Consider the following 27971-nt stretch of genomic DNA (forward strand, 5'->3'; position numbering starts at 1 on the left):
ATACCTTGACATTGACCACAATCTTTCACAACTGTCCTATATGCTGTGTCTCCCATGTATACTTTGGCCTTTGTGAGAGTATGATGGTGTCACAGAGTGCATTTCTTTATTTTCACCCTCTAACAAATTTCAACTTGGCTGAGCTCTATTCAGTGAAGAGAAGGTCATATACATAAGGACTACCCAGTTGATACACAGCACTGAAGTATGACAGGAGAGGTATTTTATGAAACAGCTGTGTGTGTAACCCAGCCAGCTGTCTGCCTATTTCAACGTCAGAATGTAAAACTGTGGAGCGGTACAGCAGCTAGCAAACCTTATCAGTACCAACAGGACCTCTTAGCTGCACTAAAAGCTGTGAAAGCCTCATCCAGAACACAGCACATGCAGTTATTCATGGGCTAAAAATCTCTGTCAGCAGACAAAGACCCGCAGCAGTGTGCCTGCTGTGTTTTCATACATGCACGTCTGCCTCCCTGTCAGCGTGTGACAGCATGCATTTGAATGCGCAGCATCCACTGGCAACCTTTTATGGACAGACACATCTAGGCTCTCTTGGACCTGAGCTCGCTAGCTGTGAGCTCACAACACAGCCAGAGGAGAGCAGAGGCACACGCAGATCGGCATTATTCACACTATAATGAGTGCAGGCATCTGACTCACAACCATTCTGATGCACTGGTTGATGCGCACATACACACAGTGTAAAGACCGCGGATTACACATCAGTCAAATGCTAAACAAGAGCTGATAAAATGAGAAAAGGGCAGGGGGAGAGGAGAGACAGGGGAATGATGATGGTGGTAGAGGGGGTGGTGATGTAAGCTGTGAAAGCTGAACAAACAAACGGATTTTTGCTTTCACATTTCACTGAAGGCCTTTCAAACACACAAACATCTGTCAGTGGGAGGGACATCAGTGCGCTCGCTCCATACTGTAAATCTGTAACCCGCTACAGGAAGAAATTATAACAAGCAATTTCCTACATCGCAAACCTGGGCCACAAGATTTCAGCTGTTATGCATCCTGTATTTTGCCATCCATATTCTGATGTAAACTTTGCTGCAATGCATAAGTCAGTATGATGAATTTCCATGTGTTTTCTTGAGGGAGGAAGTTTTATATGAAAAACTGAAAAGGAAAAAGCCAGACTTAAAGACACACACACACACACTTACATGTATCACCATTTGTCATTTACTTTAATTTCGAACATTACAGTGCCTCAGTTTTTAACATTTGCCTTACATTTATATTTGTTTGTCTATTTTAACATTCCCCTCATTTAACTGATGCTTTAAGCAACATACAATAATAAAGTGCATTTAAAAGATCAATAGTTCTACCAATCACAACACAGCTGACTGTTACCATACAAATATAATCTTCAAAAATAAACTGTACTTCCACAAGTAGAGTGCAGTACATGCAAAATAAAACAAAGCATATTCTAAAATACTTCAAACTAAGGTCCCGCCCCTCAATGAGCAGATAGCCAATCATACTGAGGATAATGAGATGTGACTTTGGGTGCCTGATTAGATTCCAGGGACCCCTTTTGGACACAGCCTTGCAAAAGTTCAATTCAATTTCCACCTTTAACTGGTGTACAAAACTGCACAGCAAATTTTTGTCTTTCTTTTGGTTTACAGATGGCACACAGAGATAAGTTTGTGACATACCATTTTTAATGGAAATGCTATTGTTCTACAATCAGCTGAAGGAAAAAGAGCAAATTCACAGCTAGTTTCTTGAAATATTAAAAAAGAAGACCCCGAAACTTTGCCTGACAGCTGGATGGAAGCTTAACTATCGTCTCTAATCCTCCACAGTCAGTTCAGTTCTCTGAGGCCACGGTTTGAGACAAAAGCAGGTATGGGGGCATCGTGTAATCTCTACTTTTCTTTCCTGTAGCCACAGCTGGTGGTTTGTGTCTGTTCACTGTTCAGGCACTAAGCCATTGTAGTGAGCAGTGGGAGATACAAACTCACTGATGCAGGAAGATGGCTGCTGTGAGGGCTTGCCTAGTCAAGAAAGAAAAAAAAAACTGGAGCCAGTCCAACTTAATTATAAAGAAATATGACAAGGGAGCTAAAAGAGCTATTGCAAAGATTAGCGAGAGGTTACTTTTATTTTCTCAATGCCCACAGTAATTGGAGTTATTAGTCGTCAGCACGAAACAAATTGAACTGCATTTTGAGGAATTACTTAACATCTCTGTTTATTTGCGAGGAGTGATCGTCCGCAGCAGTCGGGCTGAGTTTTGTTCCACACTTGCTGACGTGTTATGGCGGGAGGCCATGCTTCAGGCTCTCAGTGTAACTATCTCAGTGGAAGAGAATTGTTTCTGCTGATGTGAGTTCTGGATGAAGCTCTAAAACATCACATTAGAAGTTAAATCACCCGTGTTATCAGCGAGACTTTGCACTTCTATTCTCTGCTGTGAAAAGTTGCTCACAAGTTACAAAAATTCATCCTCAACCATAAGACAGTGCATGGAAAAAGAGACCATAATGGATCCACTATTCTATTAGACATGATTGAAAATATTTAATGAAACATTTTATTCTGAATTATCACCGCAGAACTCTCAGAAACTCTTGTGAATCTAATCTTTCATTAAGCAGCAATAGAGGAAGATGAAGAAGAAGAAACAGATTTATTGTTTATTTATTGTTATTGTTTTTATAACAGCAAACTTGTGTCTGTAGGTTAGTATCTGTATAAATGTGCAGTATGTTATGTGTCGGAGCAGGACTCAGTGACAAACAGCAGGTCAACCAATCATGGTACACCTCTACCACATCTGACCCCAGATCAACATTTGACAACCTATAGATTTCCTATAGTTTGTCAGATGTTTTGACTTGTCACAGTAGGAAAAGCAGAAAAAGCAAAAGTGAAACATATTTTGTTAAGGCAGAAAACATCTATTTGCTATGTAAAGATACAGAGAACAGAGAATGGAATCTGAGCTTTTGTGTTTTTTGCTTCGGTAGCTGATCTGGCCGTGAGTGCTTGTTAGTGCATGGAAATCCCTCTCTGTTTTCAACATGGTGGCTGGGTCACAATCTTTCTCACACCACAGCTCACTTTTTGGCCAGCTTTAATGAATACTCTAAATGAAGTGCACATTTGTTATGATCTGAGATGCTGATGCTCCAGTACAATTTAGTTGAGTGGCTGAAAATGTTGTATATTTCACCTGTATTGATGGCTCACTTCCATTAAATGTCATTATAAGCTATTAGTCTGCATGCAACATTGCAAAGCCCTGGATTTTAACTCATGTTGATAAAATGACGCCATAATAAATACTGTTAATTACAACTGTTCTGTACCCCTGCTATCATTTGTCAGAATATCTACCTAATATCTGTTTGTTGTCTAGTGACCAAGCATCTAGATGAGGCCTGCAGTGAAATTTCAGCTAAATTCCTAAATAAAACATTGGCAATCTAAATAGGCCCTATTAATAAGCTTGTAGGTATTTATTGAAAGGTTCATACACAGTAAAACGAGCTAAAATTACCGTGACAGGATTGCTGTGGTGTATAGTTCTAGTATTTGTACATATATTGTATTTTCACTTCCTTTTTTAGGGAGAATGAAGCACATTTATTTACTTGTGTATGTGTATTAATTCCATAAGCATACTCTCCAAATCAGTCTCCATGAGAAAAGTGGAATAAATTTGTTCCAAAGAAGAAACATGACAGGGCAGCTCACAAGGGTTGTTGTTTGCTTAATTATTTGATGCCTGCAGTAACTGCAGTTATTGGGTGTCAGCAAGAAACATTTTTTTTAATTGCAGGAAATATTTACATGTCTGTTTATTTGTGAGGAGAGCTGTCTGTAGCAGCTGGTGTGTTAAGGCAGCAGGCCATGTTTCAGGCATGCAGTAGAACTTAGTTGAGGAGAAATTTCCCACTGGTGCCTGATCTGAATATGAGGGTAAAAATAAAGTGGAAGCTAAAATATACCTCTTTAATGATTCTTTACACGTGTTTTTGAAAGGCTGTTTCCAACCCTCGCCCATGCACACACATTCACAACAGAATAGTCAGCAGTCTGCGAGAAAAAAACGAAATTTAAACAACATTTAGCAATGATGCAAGCTTATCCATCATTAGAATAATGTATTCCTTGATAATCATGTGCTTCTAGCTGCAATGACTCCACTTCATCATCTGCACTCACACTCACTTCTGCTCTGTTAGCTGAAGTTCTTGGGCTCACAGCCGTGCATCGAACCCAACACGAGGGCGGAGAGTCAACCCCCAGGGCTGTGCTGCAGGGGTCTACATATATTTAAAACAATCATGAATTTTAATGGGACCCAACTGAGGCAGGCTGTTTTCCAACCAGGCTTTCTCTCTTCCTCTCTTTTATATCACTCTTTCTCGGATTCCTCTGGCAAAACCTGGGCAGAATTATTAATACATGACATGAAAATGTAAAAACTGGCCCCCGGTGGCGACAGCAAACAGAAAATGTGTATTAAAGGAAAAGGAAAGTGACAGCAGAGGAAAGGAGAAACAGTGAGAGAGGAAGGAGAGAAGGGCGGGTGGGAGTGGGGAAATGAACCAGTCACACTGTGATATCTGCTGTATTGTCTTTACACTTGACAGAAGTCTCAAGCTGGGTTAATGCTTCTCATATGTGAGACAGGTGGTACAGAAAAACAGATGCAACAGGAGAGGACTAAAGGAAAAAAGATAGGAATGATGATAGAAAGTTTAAAAAGAGAGAATAAGACAACTGTAAGAACAAGGAAGAAAGGGAAGAAAGAAAAAAGGTGATTGACTTTACTCATAAGTGATACGTACTGGACGATCGTGGAGATGTGCAGACGCCGGATGCCTGGTGTAGGAAACTGCCGAGAGTTTATGTAGGAAACTTTCCTCACAGCAGCGTTCATGTTTTCCAAGTCCTCTCCTTCCATTACCAAGATAGACTGGGCTGGGTTAAAGTGGAACTGCAGAAAGAGAAAACAGATATAAGACAGATGGAATAAAATGTTAACAGGGACATAGCCAGTCATAGCTAGACTCACTCAATTTTAAGTAAGAGGAGGTTGTATCTGCTATGGACAAAAACTGACCAAGTGAAAGAAAGACAAAGTGCCTCTGAGACGTGAGATGGCGAAAGGCAGATTAATGTGCTGGAGGGGGCCTGGGGCAGGACTGCTGCTGGATCCCCCTTAAAACTTTGCTTCTGCTGCTCTCTGTGCCGGCGTCTACCTGGCCAAAGATTTGCTGTGCGGTGATGTGATCCAGCTGGATTTTGACATAATGATCATCTTCAAGTTAAGATCTGATGTCAAAGTGGAGTGGTTTAAGGGGGGTTTAAACCACTCTTAATAGATTTCTATTGCCACTTAGACAAGCTCTACCCCTGTTAATTCAGTGACATCACTTTGTAAAGTTGCTATTTACAAATTCATTAATTTGGAGTCTAAAACAGACAACAAAGACTGAACATTATTACCTTTGTTAAGGTAAGATTTAGTGCAGAACTGTTGTATTCCACTAACTCCTGAAGGAAATATCTGGCTGTTCAGTTGCTAAATATTCCACTGTGGTTATCAGCTGCTCACAAACTTTGTCTTGCCTGCTGTTTCATGCTGAGTAGGTTGTGTTAAGTGGGTTTTTTTTTCAGGCCTTATTCATTCAACAGCTGCTTGCTGCTGCCAGAAACAACTCTGATGAAAGTGGGGACAGTGCATCAACCTAGTCTTATAAGTTTGTTTAAACATTAAAACACGACCATTTGTTATCTTGATCTGGTGGTCGAAGGCTGATACAACTTTAATGCGTCATACACTACATCTATGTCACACACTACATCTACCTACATTTTATGTCAATACAAGGATTTATTCATTTGGCCGTGTAATTGGAATAGTTTAAAGGTCCATACTATTCCAATGCAATAGTGACTATAAATTTTCCTACCTTCCAGGCAGCCATTGATTTCTGTTAATTTCACTACAGAGTATTACAAATACTAACTTGCAGAGGCTTGAAACTTGCTTTAATCAGTTAATCCATCAATGTGAACATCCTGTTTCTAGTGCATTACCATGCATAAATGTCACTTTGTCTGAAAAAAAGCAGATCTGATGTTCACTGGGATTAATCACCCTCAGGGCTTTACAAACTGCTTTTCATACTGTACAGAAAGCAGTGGAAACCAATTTCCACCAATTAGACAGAAGGTTAAATGGTGACATAATATAAATATGAATATGTATGTGCCTTGTAGTGAGTGGAATAAAACATGAAAAAACACTGACATGGGTCTTTAAGTCAAAGGGCTAAGTAATAGTTGGTGGACTCTCCTCAGAAGTGCAGTTTGACAGGGACATGTGTTCTCCTGCAGGGTTGGATAGCAGGGATTTCTCGCTTTAAAAAGAGTTTAGTGGTCCCCTACTAGAACTTCACTGAGTGTCTCCCATTTTCTGAAACTGGCTCTCAGCAGCAGGGTGACTGTACTTCAGCACTATGTGGGTCTTCCCATACAATCTCTCCCCTGTCATTTTCCTCTTCACACCTTCCCTTCTCTTGCTGTCCCTTTTCATATTCTGTCGCTGTCCATCTGCCTCTACCTTCCTCTGTCTCTCCTTCCCTCCCTGTTATTCTCCTCTGATTGTGCAGTGCCAGCCCTCCACCTGCTCAGCTAAATGCTGTCCTTAAGCCTCCTGTGGACTTATGCGAGCCAGATGAGTGTGCAGCTAAGGAGAAAATGAAATAGCTCTCAAAAGATAAACCACACTGGACCTAGAGAGGTTGTACTCCTCTCCTCTTCCCTCCTCATACCACGTTGGCTTCTCAAAAAGCTGGCAGGATCTCATTGCTGCACCATAGCTCTATGGAAAGAGCAGCAGGAGTGAGGCAGAGAAGACTGAAAACAGATAGAACAAACCCCTATCCATCTTGCCTGCACTCTATCTTCCACAGTGCAGAGAGATGGATTGACTGTGGTGGTGAGAGCTGGGTGGAGAAAGTAGCTAAAGAGTTTCAAGAAAGCCAACTTGTGATTTAACTGTGTTTTTTTTGTCATATGGGATAATAATGTGTCTTTTTGTGCACAGTGTATGTTGAATGTATATGTAATGTTGTTGTGATGGTAGTAACACAACAACAGCTTGTACTGCTATAGATTTAAATTTAAGGAAATGGTTCAACATCTTGGGAAATTTCATTCTTTGTTCTTATATAGTAAAAAGAACGTTGGATCTTGAATGATCTTAAATGACCTTTGTGTGCTTGAACTCTATGTGTTCCATGAATTTGTGTGTACATGTATATGGATGTGTGACTGCATGGTAGCTGTGTTTTTCTGTGTGTATACATGTAAACGCCCACACAGCACACCTGATAACATTGCAGCCATCTCTGCAAATGTCAATGTCAAGTGTCTCACTTTTCAGTGAGTGAGCTGTATTGTTGTAACTTTGTATTATTTTGGCTTAAATGTGAACCTTCTGTTTAGGTTGACTGAAATAAGGTTTGTCTCGACAAGTCATGTCTCCTTTCTAGGATACCCCTGCATTACTCCGTGTGTGTGTGTGTGAATACCTTTATGCTCTTATCCAGACTCTCGAGGGAGTTGATGTCCAGTCCCTCTTTGCAGGCTTGCAGACAGGAAATGACTTTCTGACTCTCGATCTTCCCCGGTCGGATGGTCAGTCCAGATAGGCTGCCCCGGAAGTACTGAGTAAACCGCGGCTTGGTCACCTCTCCACCTGCACACACACACACACACACACACAAAATGAAATACCTTTCCTGGAATTTAAAGAAAAAAGATTCTGGGTTATAATCAGCAAGTGATTAGCTGTTGCACCCAGTGCCCTCAAGAGCAATACCTAGAAATTGTCTACCCATTCTATGAAATCATTACAACTGGTATGTGGTGCCTTGTGGTAACCTTGTCCACTCTTTAATTATGAGTCCTGATGACCAAATTATGGCTATAATTGGCATTAAAATGTATGCTTTGTGTCCCTGTTCTGTGACTAAGCGACAGGGTGCTGCTGTAAAAGTCAAAGTGTAACTCAGCCAGCCCAAGTGGGCTAAATAAAGGTAAGGAAAAAGTCAACACATTTAAAATATGTCCTCTGAACTTCGTAAAGGCCAATACCAGCAAGAGGAGTCTCCAAACCACTCATTATCTGAAAGGTTACTAGCTTTGGGTATCAAAACCTCACCTTTCCATTCTTTTCATTTTGTTTTAAATTTATTTCCTCAATTTCTCTTCCCTTCTCTCTGCTTTTCTCTGATTCTGGCAGTGATTCACCAAAGCACACATGCAACAGTCCCTTCACCTCATAACATTTGTTATCAGAAAATCCTAAATTGTTCATACATGAAAAACATTCAGTGAAGTTTGTGAAGTGAAGTGAAGCCATGAATGATGGGCAAAAATATAGTTAAGGTGCATAGCAAGCAACCTTTCTGTTTCTCTGTCATTGTCTCAGCATCTCAGCACACTTCTGTGCCCTCAGACGTGCAATTCTCAATTTTCTATGCCTGAACAACCCCATTCATTTACTCCTCAAAATTCAAAACAGTCTTATGTGAATGTGAAGCTAAGCTATATTGACATTTCTTGTAGAATTCATGCGTGGTGTGAGACTGTTTTTTTCAGGAGTTGGGCCACTTACTTCCAGTAAAGGGACATCTTAATGCATCAGCATACCAATACATTTTAGACAATACTATGCCTCCAACCATGCAGCAACAGCCCCCCCAGCATGACTGTGCCCCAGTTGCGAGACAAGTGGTATAATAGTAGATGTCTACATATTACCCCTTTCAATGTTAATAAGAGGGTAAAGCTTCAACCTTTAATTATGAAGAACATGCAGTGACATCTACACACACTTTCACACTTTCAGTGCCCTATGCCCAACTGGATTTGCTGACTGACTTAATGACTGAAGTAGTCTGTAGTATTTTACTGTGACTAGAGTCAGTTGAAAACTTTTTGCCCACACTTCATCAGACATTGCCAGTCTTGACCCAAATAGCCTCAGTTCCCTATTTCTTGACTAGTTTAATGGAAATGTGGGGGCAGCCATAAAAAATTCTCACTTCTGAACTCTCCCTCTTACCTGAGCCTTCCTGTCAAGAAAGTCTCTTTGGTGCTCATTCAGTGTTTTCACATTCCATACATGTAGGTCTAGCTCCCCAAGTCCCTGTGCGAGACTGTGTTCCCTCAAGCACCTGTGAGAGTGTTGGAGAAACTACTGTAGCAGGAAACAGGTGCTGACTTCATATTTAGTTCTCTGTCTTGCACAACACTTGATCATTCACTAAAACCCTCTCCTGAACTGGGATTTTCAAGTCAAGTTAACAAGCTTTCTAACTACAGCACTGAAGTATGTTAGCTTTACTTCCAAGACCAAGAGTTAGCATATCATTAACAAGCTACATTACTTGGTGGGATTACGAATGACACTTTTTTCATGACCACACATCATATACTGGATGTAGAATAATATAGGCTACTAGAACTAGACCTACATTCATCTTCCCTATTTGCAATCTGCCTTTAACTGGAATGTTGTTTATTTAACTTAAGTACAATAACCACAGCTGATTTTATACTAAAAGCTATCGCAGTGCTTGTCAGGAGAGCAGGTCTGCTCCCACTAGATCATATTTGAAGTCCATTACATCAAACTATGCCAAACCGATCTTTTCTCTTTCTTTATGCTTCACACCCACTATCTAATTAACTCAGTTACTACTTTGTTCTCTTTTCCCTACCCTCTCACTAGACATCCACCTATCCACTCTGTCCCACTCTGACAGATGTTATCGATTCAGGCTGTGGCCAGAGAAACCATTAAGGGTCCCAGACAGAGGGTAAAAAAGAGGTTCAGAGACGAGGGTATTACTGAGACGCTGCAGAGCAGGAATGATATGGGTGATAAAACTGCTGATCATTCCACTTTACAGTGGCTGGTTTTTTTTACGTGGTGTCAGCTCTCTTTGCCCGCTCTGTAGAGCTCTCCTTGCTCTACACATCCTCACTCTCCTTTTTACTCAACCTTATTTGCGTCATTTCCAAAGAAGCAACAGATGAGACATAGTTAAGCCGGAAATAGGATCCCTTATTAAAGACTTGGTATGTTTCTGTCCATGAAAACAAAAGGCGTGAGGGATTCAGGCAGAAATTTTCATTGAAAGGTAAGGTTTTAAAGTAGTCTTGATTATTTTTAGTTAAATTCATGTCCTTCCTTGCTATTTGTTTCATTTTCTGCGTTTCTGTGTCTAATCATCTATAATTCTTTCTGTGCGCTTGCTGCTGCAATGACGGAAACCTGGGAGGCAGTGGAGTGTGTGATTATACAGTTAAAGAAAAAGAAGACTGAGGCGGGATGAGTGTGTTGCCTTTGCTGCCTGACTGTTCCACACTTCTGAACATGAGCACATTCAGCCAGGTCAGAGGTTAAATATAGTCTGACTGTGTGAAAACTGCACAGCCAGCACTTAATCTCAGAGGTGAAGCAAGAAGGATGGGTGAGCGCACGCTTCTATTAGAAAATAGGAAAGGATGAAAATATAGAAATGCATTCTTTACAGCTGGATAGAAGTCACACTAGTATGTTTCATGCATGTTAATGAGAAAGACAATCCAGTACCTTACATGTTAACAACATGTGTGGGCTACAAACAGCTATTTTCAGATTCATTTTGAAAGGCTGCGTGCAAAACCATACAGATGACTCACAAGCTGATAACAAGACAGTAATAGTGTGAACAGTAAAATAATTTAGACTACAGTGGTGTATACAGTTTGTGTGGATAGTCCATACTGTTGTAAATTTTGCACTGCATACACGCGATGGGTATTTTTAAATGCGTAACTTTGTACAGTTGTTCTGAATTGAGGGGGAAAAAATTATAGACTGCTTCATTTCAGTTTGGGTCCGCGTGTGTTAACAGTAGCTTTTTTTTAGAAACAAATCGGGAAGCACAGAGAAAGGCCACATGACACTGACAGCGCATCATCAGCTTTGCATGGACTCTTGTTGGGAAGTCAAATTCGACATCTGACGTTGACTCATAACACACGTTAATGTTCTAGATGTGCATACTATCTTTTTTGATGACAAAAAGTTCACAAAAAAGAGATAAGTTATTAGGAGCGTTTATTGTCCAGACTGCAGCTGGACTGAGCAAATATTAGAAAGTCACAAACAGACAAGAATGGAACAAAAAGGTAGCATTTTGTACTGCAACAAAACAAATTGCTAGTTACTGTGTGGTGACCATTGACCATATGAAGACTGATGACACGTCTACACTTCCACCCACGGTGCAAAGGTAAAGCCAAATTGTCACTTGCACTTCCATCTTGTGTTGCTGGAATCATTTGGCAGGCAGAGTGTGTGCAGTACTGATCAAGCCGCGGAGCAGCTGTCATCTGAAAAAATAACACTTGAATGTAATTAAGAAAAAGGGAAAAAATGATTTGATGTGTACTTGTGCCTGTACTTTGCTGAATTCTCAGTTTAGCCTATCTGCTAACATGGAAGAGGGCAGTTTATGACCTATAATGCACCCATCCGCAAGGAGGCCATAGAGAAGGTTTGACTTCACTTTTGGTGGGCTGTCAGGTCATTCATCTCTACATACGGTCACTGGTAGTGACTACGTTTCAGTCAATCTTTATTGGGGAACTGCGAAAATACAAATAAATACATGGAGCAGGAATAGGCTCAGCACAACACTCACAGGTCCTTGTTACTGTCTGGTTGATCTAATACCTGCACTCACCTTGAAACAAACAACAACTGAACCAAATACTCCTTGGTGTGAAAGCATTGTTAGCTAATCTTGAAACTTCCCCCTCATGGTTATGCAGAGTTAGAAGGTATAATTTATGCTGTACAGTACAGATTGCAATTGTTATTGTCACTGTCATTCTCTCTCAGCAGATAGCTTCAATAGCCTAAGGTCTATAAAAACACAATCATGAGTCCATATTTTGTACTGATATTCAATATATCTAAAAATTTGATAACTTTTGCTAAAAAGTCAGAAAATAATAAGAATAATTATAATTAAAAAAATATAAATTAATTATCAGAGTTTAAATAGTTTCTTTTTGTAGATGACACTAAAGTTTCCCTACCAAACAAATGGATTCATATTTGTTTGTGGCTTCTAAGATCGAGGCAGGTTTCATTACACATTTTACAAACTGAAACCGTAAAATATTGCTACACCAAATTAGAATGATTTTCTTTGGATGAATACTGAAATAAGATAATTTACTTGCTGTGGTTGGAACAGAATTTATTTCCCTTATACAGCGCTAACCGACCAATTAAATGTTATGAACCATGAAATCACATAATTTAATTAAATATTGCAAAAATATCACTTCTGCCTGCAGCCTTACTGTTTTGAGCTGACAAACTTTTTTCATTGACTCTGCCATCCATTTGCACACCGACATGTTGTCCTGTATGAACTCGTCATTTGACATCATCATTCTCTGTAATGCCATTCAACAGTGCATCAGAAAGAAGAAATAAGCTGCTGGGGTTCTGCAAATGCTGATTTTCTTTTCACTACTTTTCTAAAAAACACATTCAGTGCTGAAGCTTCAGGAGCCAGTTAGACAATAAACAAGCTCATCTTTGCAATCAACGTTCTAAACACTTAAAGATCAGTGCCTTGAAAAGGCAGTCTGTTGTGGCTAATGTCTTATGTTAAGATTTCAGTATCATCCTTACAACTCTTTTCTGAAGCTAGCTAAGTCCCCAAGTAGAAAAGCTGAAATAGTCTTTGAACTCCCTTTTTCATTCAAGGCCCTTTTAATCCTCCTAAAGGCTTGCAGTGTTCAGTGAAAGAAATGGGAGAGGAGGAGGAGGAGAACAAGTGTGTGTGTGTGTGTGTGTGTGTGAAGAAAGTGACACAAGATGACCTGCTCTTGCTCCCGCATGAAAAGATATCTTGACTTCTTATCTGAGGCTAAGCATCACTGAGTCTCAATTGAGCTATCAAATCAATGGTATTGTGTACTGTGTGAAAAAGTGCCCTTTCTTGTACCCTTGTGCAATTAGTGGCAGCTATCAGTTTAGAGGACAGTAATTGTACGCCTTCATTCAGGCTTCAGGTTCAGTCATTTGTCAAAGGCAGACTAAGTGCTTTACTTAATTGGATTGTTCATTCAAGTCCAAAGAACATATTCCACACTCAATGAGTCCCTTTATAATAATACTTCAGAAAATATTATTCATAATTGTGAACTAGCTCTCATACTAAATTGGAGTTATGTTCGATCAGCAGAATACAAAACATATCCCATTTTACTTTGACTTTTTTTTGCAGTCATGGACTTTTCACAGTTGTCATTATCACCATCTTCACCACCTTTTTCATCATCAGCATCTTCATCATTGCCACAACATTCAGCCCTGCCCACTTACCTTGCCAGCAGGCACCGACTGTGAGCTGCACATCAATCTGCGAGGGGTGGATGGGCCAGTCGTCAGTCACCAGGTAGGGGTCATAGGTCACTCCGTCAACATAGAGTGTCACCACTGGGAATTCTACATTGATGACGTAGTAATGCCACTCCTTGTCACAGATCTGTGAGAGAGAGAAAAAGAGAGACGTCATTATAAAAAAGGTTACCCACATCTCATATCATATATTCTAAATAATGGTTTCTAAAGAGCTTCTGTGCTCATCCATCTTTAAAGAAATGGTCTGACTCATTGGGAAATGTAGTTGTACACTCATTTGCTTTATTGCCAAGAATTAGTTTGGAAGCCTGATTTCACTTTCATGTCTCTGTGCTAAATACTGCTGGTCTAGTAGTTTTAGTGGTAGTCTAGCGGATCAGATTTGGCCTTTGGGTATAGATGCTTTTAATTGGAGTTGGTGGTGTGTGTGTGTGTGTGTGTGTGTGTGTGTGTGGATGGTGGGGTGTATCTCTTGTCCATTAAGATGAGAAGTTAAAAGAAAGAAGTACTGTAAACATACACATTCTACCAGAGGACTGATGCTTTTCCAAGGCATGGAAGCCACTCATTTTTTGGTCTTTATAATACAGATTTGTTCACTTAGAAAGGTCTTTGGCAGACCACTAGTAGCAGTGATGGATTATTTATTTATTTATTTTTACATTCTTACTTCGTCACCCAGAAATCAAACGAAGTGATGTTAATAAATCAAATTATGGCAATTAGGGTTAGGGGAATGTATTGTACATTATAATGTCAGTTTGGAGGGATGAGCTTTCCCCCAACAGTTACAGCTTTATATTAATTATTAGCTTGTGAAGATTCAAAACAGAATATTTGCCCTTGTGCTACACACTCACTGAAATGTATTAGTACATTACCTGTTTAACCTCTTCTGAAAAATGCTTGACTGAAAGCTTCAGCGTGCTTAACCATTTACCCTGCCTTGCTGTGCAGTATAATTGATTGCACAAACCCACTCGTGCCTGTCTGTCTGTCCCTGAGGACATTTGCCTCTCTTCCTCCTCCTCTGCTTCAGGGCTTCACCTCAGCAGTGCCAAAGCTCATCGGGCTGTGCTTCACCTCATCCAATCAGGTCCTCTGATATAACCTGGGACAGCACTAGAACACTTAGCCTTGGGTAACCTTCCTCTATATTGAAGAGCGTTCTCCAGCCTGCTTATTAACACTGTGCTTGTGCAGCAGATGGGAGTTCTAATCAATCTGGTTCATTTTCGTTGCTATTGAAGTGCAAGATACAACATCTGGTCTATTGGTGATCATTCAGCACAGCTGCTTAACACATATGCAGCATGTCGATGTGCTAACTAGGTGCTCAGAATCAATGGGGGATAATCTGCTTGTGGACTGATGGTGATGCACATGTGACGGATATTGAATGGATTGACTTTGATTAGTAAGTGAAGATATGCTTAAATGTACAAAAGGCAGCTTTGCACCCAAAGTTCCTATGCATTGTGTTTAGTAAGTTGTCCAGGTATGGTTTAAATGTGTCTATTCACCATTATACATATTGAATAGATTTTGGGCTTGGCTTGTACTCTTAATCTATAACGTGTCTTGACAGTCTTGTTTCCATCACTTTTGGGGACATTACATAGACTTACATTCATTTCCTGGAGGATTAACCACCACCTAGCCATAACAATAAACATTACTTGCCTAATCCTAACCCTAACCTCATCCTAACCTTAAAGCAACTCTTCACCCTAGCTTTAAATGGTTTACGTTGTGATGTTTTGTCCCCATAAGTAAGGCGGGTCCTCACAATGTTACTGTGTAAACAGATTTTTGTCTCCACAACTACAGGAATATACACACACACTCACACTCAAGCAGTAATCCCTCTGACATTTACGCATGCAGACAGTCCCCTCCCATGCTCCACCGCTTCTTCCCTATTTTTACTGTTCAGTATTTCAAAGAGAGCTCGGGCCCATATGGGATCTGAGCGCCTAGTGGATGACTTCCTCTTGCAGGCTTCAAAAGGGAGATGCCGAGGCGGCCTTGCCCAAGAGGAGGTTGCTTCTAACGTTGAGATGTCAACTGGAGATCTCTCTCAGGGGTAGAAAGAGAGAGGGAATTATATAGCCACACATGTCAATACTACTTAGTGAAGCAGAGGAAGAGTTTGAGACTAGGTTTGGACTTAAGATGCTAATGTCCAATATTTTGGCTTTAAAAACATATTACCAGGCTGAAACAATTCACTTATTGGATGTAATGCAACCACCTCACACAACATTGTTAAATATCAGGACACAAAGAAAAACTGATGGAGGACTGGTGCTTTTCCAAGGCATGACCCCTCATTTTTTGGTCTTTATAATACATATTTGTTCACTTAGAAAGGTCTTTGGCAGACCACTAGTAACAGTGATGGATTATTATGTATTTATTTTATTTACATTCTTTCCTGTGTCACCCACAAATCAAACAAAGTGATGTTAATAAATTAAAGTTATGGCAATTAGGGTTAGGGGAATCTATGAGATGTATGGGATGGGATGTATTTTGTGTTGAGTCACAGTAAGTTAGCAACGTTGCTAACACACCTTCAAATATTTCTGTTCATATACTCAGCTTTAAAAAGCAAAGAAAAAAAAGATTTAAAAGATTAATTTCTCCACCCTCCTAAGAGCTCCTAAGTAGACCTGACATTCACAAAGTGTAATATAACATTATGTCAAGCTAAATTTTAGAATTTGGACCTGGGCCTACAAGCTGATTCTGAGGCTGAGGAACGGCTGCTGTTCAGAGAGAAATGCAAGATACAGATCTTGTGCAAACAAAATAAATTTGTGTTGTTCCTCCACACAACTAGCACTGAAACAGCACCAGGAGATTATAAAGAACTTCACTCAGACAATTAAATCAGTCAGGTTGATACAAATGTTTGACTTTCAAACTGCAATCAAATATAGATCAGTTGATGGAGATGGCACAAAAGTTGGGCATCTTGTCAGAAAAATGATTAGAGCACTGAGAGAACAGGTGCACTGCTATGCATGGGAAGAGGCCAGCTGGACACAGATGGAGAAACTTTCTTTTGTGTGTGTGTGTCTGTTCACGTGTTCACCATTACAAAACCTCAGGGCCAAAAGAAATGCAAAGAACCATCCACTTATGGCACAAGCTTGAAGGTACACACAACTGAAATAAGCCACATGCCACTGTGAGTGTGAGTGTGTGCTCATAGAGGGGGTGTATTTATGTGAGAAAGAGAGAAAGACAGTGATTCCACAAGGATACACCACATGTAATAACACCTACCCACAAACAGCTACACATACATGAATGCACAGACATCAATCCAGCACCATTAAGTGTCAACTTCAAACACTTCAAAGATAAAGTTAAAGTTTAGGAGAGCAGCTCTGGCTTGACTTGCTTATGAAAGCAAAGCAAAAAGTTTTGTATTCCCCAAACCCTCCACTTTCCTGTGTCTCTGCCTGATGCAAATTGACAGATGGAAGGAAAGAATGAAATAAATAACCACACAAACAAAGAGGAGGGAGGACATGAAACAACCAGAGGACAAAGAAAAGGAAGAGAAAGAGTGAGTGTGAGAGAGAGCAAGAGAGAGAGAGAGAACGGAAACATAACACATCAAAGACACTTCATCATCTCTTGGGGCACTCAATGGCGAGAGGAAAACAAAATTACTATCTGTGCCCCTCTATCTCTATCCTATTTCCCTCTCTGCAGTTTATTTGGTCTTGTTTTTTCTTTGGCTGTCTCTCCATTAGAACCTGACTGTGGGAGTTGTTGCCTCAAGACCTTTGGAGTTGAAAGTCTTTAAGAGATCTGTCACCCAAACCAACCCTCTAACTTCAAAGAAGTGATAGAGGAACAAGATAGAAAAGGAAGAAGAATGAGGAAAGATGAGGTGATCTGAGATCAGGAGGTGGCAAGGCAGAGAGATGACAGTGAGGGAAAAGGGAAAGGTGGAGATGAAAGAAAGAGGGAGGAAAAGAGAGGGTAACGCACACAAAACCATATGAGAAAAAGCTAAAAAGAAAGTGGGAGAGGAAAACAAAAAAGGAGGACTTAAAGCTATCACCTTTAAAACTGAAGGATATACAACACATAGAGCAAAGCAGTAAATCATGAACACAATTGTTTTATATATTGCAAAATATATATTTTTTTCAAATTTGTTTACTTGATGAAAGATGAAAGTGACATATTTCGTCATTGGAGGGAACTCACTCCAACGAAATTCGTGCTCTGCATTTAACCCACCCAAGTGACGTGCACACACACACACAGCAAACCCGAGGCAGTGGGCGACCGCGTGCAGCGCCCGGGGAGCAGTGGGGGTTAGGTACCTTGCTCAAGGGTACCTCAGCCATGGACACCGGGACGGGGAATCGAACCAGCGATCCACCGGTTACCCTAAACGCTGATCCACAACTGCCCCCACATGATGAGAGTTAGATAAGAAGATCAATGCTATTTTCATATCTGTGTGGTAAATATGAAGCTAGAACCAGGAGTTGATTAACTTAGTTTAGCATAAAGATTGAGAGCAGCTGGGGGTGTACTCCACAACCCTCTGTAAAACAAAACATGCTATTTTTGATTCAACTTATTATTTTTTTTCCTTTTTTTTTGTATGTTTAAACATACAAACTGTCAAATTGTGGATTGGAGTTGCCCACTTAAGCTAGCTATTTCCACTTCTCCCAGTTAAGTTAAACTAAACTAATGGACTCCTGGTCCTAGCTTCATATTTTGAGCAGTAACATGGTAGTGGTATCAAAGCGTATTTCCAAACATACACCAGTTATTGAAAACTCATCATAGCTTAACCCGACAATAGCATTCAGAGACCATGCAAAAGCTACAGTGAACACAGTCTTGTTGAACTTTAAGTGAAAGTATGCTTTGAAGTAAATGTTGGATCATCAAAGCAGTACCTTCTGAAACCAACAACCCTATATTCATGAAGGTATGCAGGATTTCTTTCCAAAGTTGTCTTTTTCATTCTATACATCACTTTGGTTCACTTTGTGTATTGTTTGATGTATTTCCAACCATTATATTTCTTTTGATACATATACTGTATTTTCTAATTTGTGGAGTCTTTGAAAGGTTTTTTGGGCAGTTTTATATTGTGATCTCTCAGAGAGGACAGGTAAAGGAACATGCACTTTCTAACTATAGAACATAAATTTTTAACTAATTGAACTGAAACTGTAATATATTTGGGAATAATAACATTGGTACACATAGTTCTTTTCTATTTTAGTTGGTATGTATACCATTTATTATAAAAATCATGACTTTTAACATAAAGGTGATTTTTCTATGTAGGACATGTTTTGTCCTATTTTCTATTGCTGTGCAGGAAAGATGGCCGTAAAAGCTGTTTGGGAATCAATTAAACATTTCATCAAAATCCAGGCTCTGAACACTGCAAGCTAACCTCTTTGCTAAATTTAAAGGTATCATGTCAGGTATCAATAAGTTTTGTGTTGATGTACACTGGGTTGAACACAAACACCTCTGCCTGAAAAACTAAATATAGAAAACTTCACAAAATAGAATTTATTGCATTGTATACAGGTGTATCCTATAAACTTGTAAGTCATGTGTTAGAATAACCAGACAATGACAGCAAGATACCTGTGAACATGAGATTATTCTTAGCTTTTAGTGAGACCATGGGAAACAGGACAGATGAGAGAGAAGGAAAGATGTTGGAAAGAGGAAGTAAAGGAGGTGGAGGGAGGAATTAAGGCGGGGCCAGTAGGGCCTGCTGGAGGAAGGATCCACAACAGAGATTGATGAGCAGTGGAAAGAAGGTGACTTTAAGAAGGAGTGGAGGGTGGAGGAGCCAGGGAAGGAATAAGAAAGTTACTGTGAAGGCAAAGTCAAAGCAGAGGTGTAAAATGAATGGATTAGATTGGCTTGGTGGACTAGGACATCACCTTAAATTTAAGTTATGTACAATTTAAGCTAATTCATGGACTAAGTAAGTAGTAATGCATTCACACATGAAAGCAGTGAACCCATACAAAATATAAATTCACATTGCACTCACATTGCAAACACTATACTGTATATATTAATAAGCATGGCAGCTCAGTCGTTAGCTCAGAGAAAGGATGTCCTGTTTGGAGATGTGTGTTCTCCCTTCTTTAAAGTTTTCTCAAGGTGATCTAGTTTCACTCAGTCCTCAAAAATATGAATAAGAGCAGGTACAAATACTCTTCACTCGGAAATTATCAATGATTTGGATGATTTGTAGAAAATGAACTCAGTACATTTTCACTATTCTTGGATTAATGTTTAATTCTTTTCTTTGCTCCCAATTCCATGCAGTCTGCAAAGGTCAGATTTATAAAGCTGTGGACCAACTTCTCGCCAGCAATCAAATTTCTGAAATTTCATAATTGGTCATTTGAAAACTCCATCTTAAAGGATTGATTACATATTTTGTTTCCCTTCTTATCTGTCTTGAATTGTAGATCAAGTAGCACACAGTGAAATGTAATGTAAGTAAACACATACCTGTGAAGTCAGCACTGACAAGGACTGACAAGGCACTCTAAACTGGAGGAAAGCAGGGCCAAACACTAGCAAAGACACCCTTAAGAACTCAAGGAATTTTGAGGTCTTACAATTCTGTATGCATGTATACATGTATGTATGTATGTATGTATGTATGTATGTATTCATTTTCTCTCTTTTAACAGCAAGGGACACTCAAACGTGGTCCCACAAATTGCTTAAAATTAGACATAATATGCTGCAAATTGTTGTCTAACAGCTCAATGAATGTTGCTATCATTAAAGCAAAGGCTCTCATAAAGTTTGCCTGGGCTCAGAAATACTTAGTATCCTGATTCATTAGCAAAAGTGCTGTTTGCTAACACATAATTGCTATAAATCATTGCCAGCTCAGTGTCAGCATGGGAACCATTATCATGTCAGTTGTTGTAAGCATCCAAAAATTGGATGCCTGAAAGCCTGTAATTATAAAAATAGTAAAAACAATTAAAAGGAAGCGATAACAGAAGAACAGCTTCTGATAGATGTGTGTGTGTATGTGTGTGTGTGCGTGTGTGTGTGTGTGTGTGTGTACTGTATCCATGTCTATGTATGTGCATATATGGGAGAAGTACTTCAAGGTGACAATGAATTACCGGCTGGCAAAAGAGACTAATTAGAGTAGCAATTATACAGCCGCTCCCGGCAGAGACTGGGCGTCAGCAGCCAAATGACCTCTCCACAAGCTCAAAATGGGCCACACACATATATACACGTATGCACACAAACAGTATATACATGCACTCATAAACACACATACGCACACTAATATTCACAGGGTTTTTAGGCTGCATGGCAATTTTAGTGAGACTGATCACATTGACTCTGTCAGTCTGTTGGGTTTATACAGAGCAATAGAGTGGTTAGAGTGGACAGAAATACTGTGTAATTTACAAATTTGAGGGCATCCTGCTGGTTCAGTGGTCTGAGATGTACCATGTATAAAGTATTGTCTTGGTTTGAACCGAGCCCTGGTTGACGCTGCAGGTCATCTGCCTGTATATCTTAGATTAGATTCAACATGTAGTTTGGTTTAGTTTCTTGACTCTGTTAAGACTAAAGACCAAAATGATCCATTGCCTCCCTTTAGTTCTGGTCCATTTAGGGCTCACAAAGAAACCACACAGTTTCATGACCTATTTCTACTATTTATCTTGTGTCATCAGTGTCAAAGTTTATTCTTGTGGCTGTCAGTAAATCATACATTTCTTTTCTTCTCTTACATGTTTGTTGTGTTTTTATTGATTAGTGCACTCACCTTTTTATATAGCCTGTTATTGTGACATATTTTTATTTCAAATTACATTTGACCAAAATGTTTTGGTCATCAATTCATTTTTAAAGAACATATGCCTTTGCATTTCTGTTTCTCTCAAGAACTTTAGCACACCAAACCACTTTGCTACACAATTATAATGCTGCCATCAAGTAATGGAAATTAAATCTTAAATTAAAGATTAAAATTATTACATTCCTGCCTCTTATTAATATTGTGACAGCCTGAATACAATGCATGCATGCATGCACAGGATGTAATTTTCACAGTGTAAGTTTTCTTACAGTTTCAGTACTCCTGACATTTACTGTAAGCACCTAGATGTACAATCTTTGCTTACCTTCCACTTTTTATATTTTATGCAATGACATACTTTTTACACACAATATTACTCTAACTGGAAATTTAAAGATCTGTGATGTCAAACCATGGTCTAGTTACCTTTCACTAAGTGCTCACATTCAAAATGTTTTTGTGATTAATAATAGAAATCATTTCCTATAAATCAACAAAATAAACTTCTGCATTAGCCTGTCCTATAACGGTGAAGAAATCAGCTATTTATGTTGTTGAAAACAGTTAAGTTTGTTGTGATTTTAATCAGTTAAATTATAATTGGAAATCTGAAAAAAACATTTAGGTGGAAGTGAATGTTTCCAAACTGTGAGATGCTTTTCTCCAGATGCTGCACACACACACACACACACACACCCTTGTTGCACTGCACGTACAGCTAAGATCTGATGAAGCAATTTTTTTTCATCCCTTGGTATCATAGAAAGAAAGACCCTATTTTAACTCCAGGACTGCCTGAGAAAACTCATGTATTAAAGTAATTCAGTGATAGTCGTCTCTACATTCATGGGTACATTGCAAACAAGAACTGCTAATAGCTAATTAACAGTTTTTATGGTACCAGAATATTAAAATGTAAACAAGTCGCTTCTCTTGGTGGCTTACAGTGTCAGTCTTTGAAAACGAGTTCAAGTATTGTGAATGTGTAAGTGTTTCCTGCACGTGCATGCGTACATCCTCATGAAAACTGTGAACACAGTTTAAGCAGATTTCTAATCCCTTCAAAATGGGACAGCAGCGAATTATCAATCAGAAGCACTCCTGATTACCTTCCTTAATAATTTCCTATGAATAGAATAAATCAAATGCAAACCATGAACAGGGAACGAGGGAGGTAACAAAGAAAACAAAAGTCGTAAACAGATTAGAGGGGAAAATAAGGCAGACAGAGAATGTTTACACTTCCAGCAAGTGAACATTTTCAGACTGTCGGCAATAATGGAAAACAAAAGATATTGAACATGTGCTTACTGCAGTGTGGTTCGGTTAAATAGTTTAACGTCCTACCCACTGTTGTTTATCTGTTTTTCACCTTAACACAGCTTTAACATAGTTGGAATCTGATTTTCAGAATATTTCATTGTTTTACAGTGCCACAATAGGAGAAAATGATGAAGAAAATTACTGCTATGAAATTGATTTGTTCTGTTTTGTTGTGCTGAAACCAAAGACAGAGTGGACTTAGTTTACTGCTGGTTAAAAGAAATGGCGATGGGGAGCATGTTAACCAAAAAACACAACAGTAAAGAAAAGACAATTTCACTTTTTAACTGCTAATATACTAAACTCTAAACATCAGTGTGTCTGCACACATGCAATCTTTTTTCCTTTAAATGTTTGGCTCTCTGAAAAAAACGCACAAACTTGCACAAACACATTTTCCTCTATAATTTCCTAGTTCTACTTTTGGGAACATTTTGCCCCAAAGAAGATTTTTTTTTTTTTCCTTTCTGGTTCCAGGGGTCCCCAAAGAGAGTTCTTTGAGTCTGCTGGCAAACACAAGATTCATCTACAGAAACTTAATTTCACCCCAGTTTATCTCCACTAGGAAACTCAGCTAAGCATGGCATATCTGTAGCTGCACCACAGAATCTAGCTGTGTTATTAGCTTCAGCTGTGAATTTCCACCGTCTGTAACTTTATCCAGTGCCTGAGCACTGATAGTGATATTTTTGGACAAGTGGTAAATAGGTTTGGGCTTGTAATTTTTAGGGTTGAATTTTGGCTGGATATGTGAGGTAGAGGGATTCTTATCTCTTATCACATGTAGATGTCATGAGTCATAATATATGTAGGCAACAATTAGTTAAACTTTTGTCTGTCTTTGCAGCATCACCCTCTGTTTTTCCTCATCCTCCGGACACGGCATAAAAATGCAAACATGCTGCAACACTTCAGCCTGTTGTTACAGTGCTTTAAATTCAAGTCAGACACAAAGCCTTTGATCTGACTGTCGTAGCCATTGGTTCATAGGACCAGATAAGAGTGCAGCAAGGCCTGGCACTGACACCAGGGGCTCCACTGTGTATACAGTATGGATTTAAGTGGGATTTGTAAAGAGCGAAGAGAGCTGGGGCTTGAAGGCTGAGAGCCTGGTAGGTGGATTCAAAGTAATCGCACCTTTTAGGTCACATTTAGAGCAAAACAATCAAAGTCATGACTACGTTTGGATAAAATGAAGGTCATGAAGGGCTGATCACATGAATCCAGGAAAATAATCTCAAGGATAGTGCTTGATGGGAATCATCTTGCCATTCTACTTTATTAACTACAGTTTACTAACTGGATTTAAACTCAAGTTCCAAAATGGTGGTACATCTGAGGCATTCTCTGTGATATCAGTCTGATTGAAGTGTTTGCTGATCACTTTCAGCCATATCAGAGCTGCGTGTTAACCGCTGCAAATGAAAAGCTCTTCACTGGCAAACCAGCAGGAGACATTTCTAGTGAAAAAGCTTTGAGATATGCGATGTGTTTGGTACCAAGTTAATTGTGCTTCATTAGCATGACTGTTCTTCAATAAATCAGGTCTAATCAACTAAATATTTACATATTCTGTCCAATTTTGTCAGCTGATCAGTTGTAAATACTGCAGGAAGGAAAAGTAGAAACACAAACAATCACAGTGAAATGTTGATTAAAGAGTTGCAGGCGATAGAATTTTACTGTGGTCCCAGCATGTCATTTCAGTGTTGTCCTGTAAAACTTGAGTTATTAAGCTTCAATAAGCTTCTTATGTTCCAAAGCAAACCCAAAACCTAATTTAGGTTGTAGATACAGTAGTGTCCATGCTGCTGAATCCTGTTGGTGGGCAAAGGCATGGGCAGGCATCACAGTACTGTAAGTAGAAGACACAAGTACTGATTCCCCGTAAGGCCGAAGTCAATAATTAATCCAGGGATGGTGCTGGATTTGTTTGTTGCATGAGTCTGGCATACACAATTTGTCACTCTCCTGGAGACATGAGTGGACTACTGTATATCTGTATATTCTGCTTTAAATATAGCAGTGGGTGCTGCAGTGAAGGAAAAGACAGTTACAGTGGGGGAAGGTGAATGTTGGGGTGAGACAGAAGAGTAGGATAACTTAGAGAGAGAAGACATTGTGAGATAACAGCAGCCTTAGTGAAAGAAAAAAAGTAAAAGTGGCATGAGGTGGCAGCTGCCACTGCTAAAAATGCCTTGCCACCACAGCTGCCACCTCAGATTTGGACAATCTAACAATCGAGTGCAAGCGAATGCAACAAGAGACAAACACATCTGAAGATTTGGAAATAAAACATTTCTAATTTTTTATCTATATATTTTGAGCAAATAATGATATTATTTACTTATAAATCAACCTGTACATAATTCTGGCATCCCTTGAAGTCTCCATGCCACCCACTTGCCACCCCACTTGAATATTTGTGTGGATCCACACTTGGTCCCACAGGCTAAAACTGTCAGTATAAACCAAGCAATGGTGAATGATGCCACAGATCTTTAGCAGAACGGTGGAGGAGACAGACTGGAGGTGGGGACATCGTACCATCACCCCTATTGCCACACAACATCCATCACACGCCTCGTCTTGATTACCTAAGCCCTGACAATGTGAGCACTGCTGATACTCCTACGCCAAATTTACCACCCCTCTACCAGGCTCACTTATTCCTCAGCCTCTCCGTCTCTATCGCTTCTTCAATTCATCTCTCTTTCTCATCGTTTTCTCTTACCAGACTTAAGGTTAAGGTGGGATGTGCACCATAAATCTTCACTGGAGATTCTGACAGCCACCCTCAATCCAGGAAGTCCTTAAGCCAGTTGGAGTGAAGAGCTGCACTACACATAAACTTTCTCTCTAAAAAACTATTTAGGTAGGCAGAAAGTCTGGGTGGAGAGTTTGGGAATGTTATTTGGTCAGAAAGTAAGACAAATTGGTGGGGGAAAAAAACAAAGTCAGTGAGAGGGAGGAAAGGGCGAAGGTTAAAGAGAGAGATTCGATGGAAGAAGAAGGGATTCAGTGAACCCATTTGGTCCAGATTAATATGATGAATGGCACAGCACAGCAGCTTCTTCTGTGCTGTTGTTTTCTTTCATTTGGCTTTTGTGCTCCCTTGTACCACAAAGTGATATCAGAGGTCTCCAGTTTCTCCAAAACTCATGCAGAAACACCTACAAACAAACTGAGGACATCAAAATGTGTAAATAACTGGTACACAACACACAGATATGGGCATATTGCACACACAATGATCATACAAAGACCTACACAGACAAAACATTTCCACGCTCGGAATGACTTGATCTGAAGGATGTTGACTTGAGACCTGGTTTGGAATCAACTGAGACTTGACCTGGCCCTATCACAAATGACTTGTGACTCAACTTTGACTTGTCATGAAGGGCTTAAGACTTGAAATTGTCACACCATTCTTGAACTGAGACATGACACTTTACTTGAGCTCATCTCACATGACTCGGGACTTGCCTCAGACTTTTTCAGAATTACTTAAGACTATTTTCAGTCTTGGATGTCTGAGACTTGACGCACACACACAGTCAGTTTCAGTGAGATAATAAAAGCCATTGGTCCTCCACTCTGCCATTTAGTGGACTCTACAGTGTGATTTTCACCTATCTAAACCTACAGTACTTCCCACTTTCATAAAGGAGAAGTAATATTATCCGAGGATGGTCAGGATGTGAAAGGAATAAAAATGATGGAAAACTGCTTGGAACAGGGGTTTTGGAAAGTGTGTTTGTAATAAAGGCTGATTTAATTTGTGCTAGCCGAGGTATAGAGACACCTCAACAGAATATAATAATAATATAATGTCTGTGATGAATGAGTCATAACGCACTGATAGTGCAGCGATGCAATCTGCCGGTTCCGATTACACTTACTGAATTATTATATTGCATATTACTTTGGCTCCTCACACACTGTGACTCATGTCTGCCTATCATCCTGTGTGCCTAAATCATCAAATGTAGCAGACAGATGATGTCTGAATGACAGAAATAAGAAATAGGACTGGTGTTGTTCCTTTGTTTATTCTTGATTTCTTCTAGCTACCTCCCCCCCAATATGTTGTATATTGGCATGTGTCTGTCTCAGCGTGAAGCAAATTCTGACATCTCTTCCCTTTGTTGCCTCCATCTCCATGTGCTTCTCTCTTCCACCTACCTTTCCTATCTTTTTTTTATTGGTCTTTGTTTCTACCCTTTCATCTTTCTGTGGCTATTGATTCCTGCTGTCAATAAGATGATCTGCCTGAATACAAACAAGGCCTTTTGCATGAATGCCAATCAATATAAAAATTCAAGGACAGCTACAGTGTTTTTTTGGAAAAAAAAATGAATATGTGATGTGTGAACACCAGAAAGGGGGTGGACATTATTATGGTGGCCACTATATGTCAGAGGGATGTTGACACAGAGGAATTCAGTGCTCCACAAGGTGCAATTACAAGCAGAGTGGCATGGATGATCTCATATAAAGGCTCATATAAGTCTCCTCTTGAGGTGCAGTTGGGCAGTGGTCACAGTATTTGGGAGTTAAGCTGTGAGATGTTAGCCTGGAGCTGGATAAACAGTGAGATCTTAGTCCTGACCTAGAGCTAGATGTTGGCTTTGAACACAGGCACAATCACATCTATTGGCACTTTTGGCCATGCAGGGTTGGGTCATGCTGCACTCCATTATCTCTTTACATCCGCCGAGGTGTGCCAAGCCACACATGACATAACCATCTTTTTGGCTTATAGCTGTATGGGAGTTGTTTTTGCTGCTTCATAATAAAAGCTTTTAAATAGCAAATTAATGGGGGGACTTCTATTGCGAAGGGTTCATAGGAAATGAAATATGTTTATCACAGAATTAACAGAACTTTTTGGCTATTCTTTAATAATACTACAGGAAGGTACAAACATAAACGGCCACAATGAGTTGTTAGATGAAGAGCTGCAGACAACAGGTTCTTCTGTCACCTCTGCAAACAGCTCACCTCCAACATCTACACCACTTCTTTTGCCTGCTGTGCTGTGATGAAAAAACACTAGCTAAAATAATTTTTATTTTATTTTTGTAAAGAGCTTATACGACATTAGATGCGTTTCTCCATCAGCTGCTCCTTTGTCACAGCCTAGATCTGCCTACTGTTTTCAGTAGCTACTGATTCAAGACAAACACATCATCACTTAAAAGACCCCTTCAAGCAGATAGCCCTGTTGTAATGGAGATCCAAATCATTGCTGCACTGGGTTGACATGCTGAGTCAAAC

The 27971-nt window shown here is 39.7% G+C and overlaps 1 protein-coding gene across 1 annotated transcript in view; it reads right to left on the minus strand.

Moving 5' to 3' along the window:
• The window catches only part of LOC124058875 (calsyntenin-2-like), a 209570-nt gene that overhangs the window by 13990 nt on the left and 167609 nt on the right, over positions 1 to 27971 (minus strand). The window contains exons 9-11 of the mRNA XM_046388472.1: positions 13457 to 13619; positions 7584 to 7750; positions 4830 to 4978 (exon numbers count right to left, since the gene is read on the minus strand). Coding sequence (XP_046244428.1) covers positions 4830 to 4978; positions 7584 to 7750; positions 13457 to 13619 — 479 coding nt within the window. The remainder of the gene's footprint in view (positions 1 to 4829; positions 4979 to 7583; positions 7751 to 13456; positions 13620 to 27971) is intronic.

This window comes from Scatophagus argus, chromosome 5 (assembly GCF_020382885.2).
Source record: "Scatophagus argus isolate fScaArg1 chromosome 5, fScaArg1.pri, whole genome shotgun sequence".
NCBI classification, from domain to species: Eukaryota; Metazoa; Chordata; class Actinopteri; family Scatophagidae; genus Scatophagus; species Scatophagus argus.